The 6,319-nt window shown below is 29.7% G+C and overlaps 1 protein-coding gene across 1 annotated transcript; it reads right to left on the bottom strand.

Moving 5' to 3' along the window:
- Positions 1–833: 833 nt before the first annotated feature.
- Positions 834–1,615, bottom strand: LOC102590634 (protein YLS3-like). The gene is made up of 2 exons (XM_015304429.1): positions 1,238–1,615; positions 834–1,134 (listed from the first exon to the last, which is right to left on the bottom strand). The coding sequence occupies exons 1-2, from the start codon at positions 1,551–1,553 to the stop codon at positions 908–910; spliced, it is 543 nt and encodes a 180-aa protein (XP_015159915.1). The 5' UTR covers positions 1,554–1,615; the 3' UTR covers positions 834–907.
- Between the last annotated feature and the right edge of the window lie 4,704 nt (positions 1,616–6,319).

Raw genomic sequence — 6,319 nt, 5'->3', positions numbered from 1 at the left:
CAATAATTAGTTTACAATAAATATAGTCATGTTTTTCTTTACATAAATTATCGCCAAAAATCATAGAAATTATTCACTGACTATATAATATAACTTACTTATACATTGAATATATATTATAATACATTCAAAAAGATGAATATAGCTTAATTATACATAGAAATATACATGGATTATACATAAGATATACACTGACTATTCAATCTCGATCAACTCAAAATCACCTCTAAACAGTCTCAAATTTGATACATAAAATCCTCTCAATATTTTGAGCCTTTTGACATTATAGTCCGTCGAAACAATAAACAAGTTTTGAAACTTCAATGATTGATCATGGAAGTGGAAGGAAGAGGAAGATGCAAATTCCACCAATTCCGATAATATTTACATTTAGGCCAATTTTCTTGTAAAGCAAATTTCCCCTACGTGAAATGCAAGCATGTAATTATGTCCACTTAACTTGGGTTTCTCTCTTACATTATGTATTGGGCTCTAGGCCCAACATTTTACCTGGTTGTTTTTCTTTCTTAAACTCAAATAAATCCTAAAATAGAGCGCAATTAATTAGCATAAAAACAGAATTAGCGTCTATAGCCAAGTATGTCTCAGAATTATCTCTACCTCGTGAAGATAAAGAGGTTATTTCTGAAAGATCATCGACTCAAATAACACACAGAGGATATAGCATATAATAGAGAAAGCATAACATAACAGTCATAAAACAATAGCAATAACAAAATTTATTAACTTCCATTGGATAAAAATCAAGCATTAGTCAATTAAACAAGTATTATTGCAAATTGATATTTTATTTGGACCTAAGAGTGAAACAAGAAACCAAACTAACAATAGAAATAGAGATGATCCCTAGCTAGTTTCCATAATTAATTAGCCTTGCTTTGTTACTCTAAATAAAGATCAATGCAATTACTGTAAGTGCCATAGTCAGTATAATGTTGGTGCTCTTCTTTGCAACTCCACTGGTGCTTGTAGGAGTAGTACTCTTGGTATCTGAAGTAGTACTCTTTGTGTCTGAACTAGAAGAAGCAGGGGATGATGAGGTTGTGGTAGAAGCTGAATCAGTTATTTTAAAAATCTTTGCATCTGGTGAATCTGCTGGGATCTTCAGTAATGCTGCAATTAAAAACAAATAAGTTAATTTTAAAAGTTTGACCAAACAGACTAGACTGTGCGATAGCATGGTTTCGTATGAATAGAAAGAAGGTTAATTATTTACATGGGCAATCAGATACTTTGGCATCAATTTTGCAAGCAGCTGGCATTTGAAGAGCTAAAGTAGTGTTAATAGGTAGGCCTAAAGATGGATCAGTGCTCTCTTTAATGAGAACACAAAGACATTTAGGCTTAGCAGCTTTTAATTTCTGAGTATCCTCACAACATTCAGGTGTTGGCATTTTTGCTGTGCCACTAACATATGGTATACATGATGCCAAATCTCCAAGTTGGTCTGCACAATCTTTTACATCATCTTCTATATTACCCATTGCTAATGTCACCAACACTAACATGCACAACACTGATAACTTATTCATCTTCACTAATATTTTCAACTCTTTGCTAATTAATTTTGTGTGTTCTAGCTAAGAATATGTAAATGTGTAGTGAATAGTTTTGCTTATTGCCTAGCGGTTTATATAGTGTTATTCTTAGACTAAGGTATTTATTTCTTTCTTGCTTCCCATCGATAACAAACTTTATGACGCTTGGAGAAATGTAATTCCGCTTTCCAAGAAACGACATACTTCCTTCGTTACAAAAAGAATGACCTACTTTTCTGTTTTGACAACACTTTAATTTTAGTTTTTAAGGCCACAAAATCAAATGATATTTTAGTACATTTGACATGGGTAATGCTAAATGGCCAGAAATTTTTAAAAAACTATAGTATCTTATTTTATTTTAAAATAAACTGATTTTTTTTCCATTTTTTAGTTAAAAGGTATTAAAATTAAGGGATAAGAGTATGAAAAATACCCCAACTTTGGTCGGATTTGCTGTTGCGATACTAAACTTTCATGAGGACCTATTACCTCCCTAGACTATTTAATACCGTATTTTAAACATATATATTTGTTCACGTGGATATAAAAAATAATGCAAAATTATAAATAGTAATGTGTCCACGTGGGCACATATATAACTTTAAAAATAACACTATTAAAATAGTTCAGGGGTAAAAAAATATGGTATTAAATAGTCTAGGGAGGTAATAGGGTCCTTATGAAAGTTTAGTATCGCAACAACAAATTCAACCAAAGTTGGAGTATTTTTCAGATCCTTATCCCTTAAATTAAAGGGGTAAAAATGTTTTAAAAGGTAAAATAACATTCTGGCTAAATTTTCTGGCAAAATGGATTTTTTTCAATCCTTAATTTAGGATCACAAGATTGAAAAGTCTTACTTTTTTTCCTATATTCTTTGTGTAAGTCAAACTAGGTCATTTTTTCTTAAACGGAGGGAACATTTGAACTTAAATGTCATGAGATTTGGATTCCCAAGAATTCACCATAGCCTCCAAATTAATCCTCAGGGTTAATTGGTCTCTGCAGTTCATGTTCAAATGTTGGAAAATCAAATGCTCCTCTTTAATGTTCCTGTATTCCGCACTCCCATAATAATAAGAACCCAGGTGAAGTAGATGAGAGTGGTGACTAGGCTAGACATAAATAATTACTCCCTCGCTTCATTTATATTTATTGGAGGAGTTTGATTTTACAATAAAGTTAAGGGTGTAAATGTTTTTCACCCCATTTTTAATTTATTGAAGGTTAAAACTAGTCCAATCGTAGTACAAGTAATATACTTGTAGTTCTTCTCATATGTTGTTTGTTGTGTTTTTAGTTATCACACTATTTTACTATTGTTATTGTTTCTTTTCTTATTGACTTTACAATTTTACATTGTTTTTTTTTAAAAATAATAATATCTCATCTATCCAATAATACTTGTTCACTATTAACTTTACACGTTCTTAAGAAACTATAAATCGAAGGAAAATTTTACTATATTACCATTTGAATATAATAAAATACAATGTTTTGAAAAATGTAATAGAGAAATAACTATAATTAATAATAATGGTAAATTAGGAACTAAGTGTAAAATTATCCATTAATTTCATAAAGTGGACAAGTATTATTGGACATCCAAAATAGTATAGTGGACAACTATTGTTGGACGAAGGGAGTAATGACTATACTTTCTTCATTGTTTTCTCCTTCTTTTACTTGGGTTTGATGCACTTAAGCCGAGAGTCTTTCAAGAACAACCTCACTACTTTCACGAGGTAATGGTAAGATCTACATGCACTCTAACCTCCCACTACTTAGTGAGATTTCACTGAATATATTGTTGTTGAGTTTGATACACTTGAGCCAATGATCTTTCAGAAATAATTTATTTACCTCCATTAGATAATAGTAATATCCGCATACACTCTATCCTATACCCTCCCAAAACTTGAAGGAAATTTGAATAAATATCTTATTGCTGTTATGGAAGGTTAAATATAGTCAATCATATGTCAGAAGATAACTCAAAGTTTGAATTATTCATAGCTGAAAACCTAAAAGTACTACTCCTCATAACTTATACTTCCCTCGGTCTCAATTTGTGTGACACTTTTCGTTTTTTTAAAATCAAACAGATTAAGTTTGATCAAAATTTGGGCATGGAATCTTCATTTTTTTAAAATGAAATTATATATTTGCAAACTACGTAAAAAGTACTATAAATCACAATAATTGATATTTCAAAATGTTTAAAAGATCTATGAAAAACTTACGATCAAAGATAGACTTGTTTGAATTTCGAAATCTGAAAAGTGCCACGTAAAATGGGACGAAGGGAGTAATACTTTTTCATATGATTTTTAAATATGCACATTTTAGTTTCAAACTTTAAGAATCTATTTTCAAATTCACGCCAAACATAATTTTTGTTCCTTAAAAATAAGAATCTGAAAACCATTTAACAATAAAGAAAGGAGTTGCAGTTATTAAGATTTGAAAATCCCATGGAGTAACCCGCTAGAAAGAGAGTACTATTTAAAATCAAGTCGACTCTCTCCGTGAATCATTATACTAAAGATAATTGTCACATATTAATTGATCACCATGAATTAAAAAAAATATTAATAATAATAAAAAATGATCAATTAATATAGAATGAGGGAATAATAAATTAGGAAGGCTGAACCATTAAACTACGGTAGATGGCTAACCGCGTCTCATTAATCTTTTTTTCTCGTCATGAATTATGTGAGTGGGTATACGGAAAGAAGCAAATATGTTTATTTAAAAATAAAATATGATCATGAAATTGCAACTATTTTTACTTTTTTAGGTTGTATCTTGTATTTATATTAATATATATCCAACTAAATATAAATTTGGATTGAAAAATTTCATATTAGGGCCAGGGTAAAGCGTTAATTGGAGCCGAATAAATTGTGATCGTTAGGAATCGAAAAAATGCTATTAATTTACTGTTATTGGGTTAATACATTTTTAATGATTTAATAAAAAAAATTAGCAGGTTATTGGTTCAGTTTTGGTTTTTTTAATATTGGGGTATTAGTAAATATATTTTTAATGTTTTTTTTAAAAAAAAAATAATTATCGAATTATCGATTCATTTTTTATTTTTTAATATTGAGTAAACTGATAACTCATTAAATCATAGTAATTTACTATTTTAACCCTACATAAATATTAAATATTAATGAGCAACTTTCACATATAGGAAACATAAAAATACATATTTGTATGTTATAGCTAAAGTTTAGCATAATTGCGCTCCATAGCAAATTTTATGTTTGCTATGGAGCTTTTGATTTGTATAATTCGCTAAATACATCCAATTTTTATACAAATTGTTCAGTTTTATATAAATTCATTTATACATTTGTAATTTGTATAATAAAATCTGTATTTGTATAATTATAAGTGTATAGGACGAAAATATATGTATTTGCATTTGTATATACACTTTTCTCTCGCTTTATACAAACTAAAACGCATTTTATACCAAAATGTATAAAATGGTTAATTGTATACCGAAAATGGCTAATTGTACACCGAATCAGATGGCAAAAAAATGGGATGTTTGCTGCGAGTTACAAATAAAATAAACTATGGCTATAACATTTAATTTGAATTAATAGTTTGCTATTTCATACAATTTTTCCAATATTAATATTAGTATCTTATTGGTTACTGTTTTTGTCATAGTAGGCGTTTGGCCATGCGATACCATATCACGATATGGTATCGTGAGATGGAATCAACGTTTGGACATGCAATTTTACGTTGATTCCATATCATGAGATGTGATTCCATATTCTCCAAAAACCATGATATGGAATTATATGGGAATTCCACATCGTGATTTGAGATATTTTAATACAAAAATTGATCCACGAGTTTATATTTTGTTAAAACAACCCCACATTTATATCTACTATCCATTTATTTCATATGTAAATAAAATTTATAATCACATCATTACCTTTTAAAATTTATTATTCTCACCGACATCAAATGTATTATTCTCACCAACATATAGTCAATTTAACTCACACCAACCGATTGTTGAGTAATAAATTTATTTTATGGCATATTTATATTTTATGGGTAAGTTATTAGTATTTAGTTACATATTTCCTATCAACTTTGTTTAAAGAGATAATATTTATTTTATGACTTTGCATTGTCGTGGAAACACTATTTTTATTAGTCTTACAAACATTATTTTTACGAAGTGCATTCTATAATGCTTCCAATTTATTTTATGTTCATTAAACTAATATTGATGTATTTTTATTTGATAGGATTGTGTTGGTGCTATTGATGGAACATATATAGAAAGGGAGGTTCCTAAAGCGGTGCAACAAGCATATCGTAATCGCAATGGAAGAACATCACAAAATGTCATTTGCCATGATATCTTGAGACATTACAACCGGAAGAATGCATCTCCTAGATGTCTTATGAAGATAGACTTGAAGAAAGCATATGATATGGTTAGCTGGGAATTCCTGGAGGAAGTACTTATTCATTTTGGGTTTTCTGGACAGTTTGTGAAGTGGATTATGTTGGGAGTAACAACCACCATGTTCCCAGTCAAAGTAAATGGGGGAAGCCATGGGTTTTTTGCAGGTAGAAGAGGATTGAGGCAAGGAGATCCAATATCTCCTTTGTTGTTTGTACTTGTGATGGAGTACTTGTCTAGAACACTACACACAATGAGTCAATTGCCAGACTTCAAGTACCACCCAATGTGCAAAAAACTGAAACTT

The sequence above is a fragment of the Solanum tuberosum genome, unplaced genomic scaffold (assembly GCF_000226075.1).
Source record: "Solanum tuberosum cultivar DM 1-3 516 R44 unplaced genomic scaffold, SolTub_3.0 scf00550, whole genome shotgun sequence".
Lineage (NCBI taxonomy): Eukaryota > Viridiplantae > Streptophyta > Magnoliopsida > Solanales > Solanaceae > Solanum > Solanum tuberosum.
Note: the sequence above shows the minus strand (reverse complement) of the source record. Positions and strands in the feature narration are given on the sequence as shown.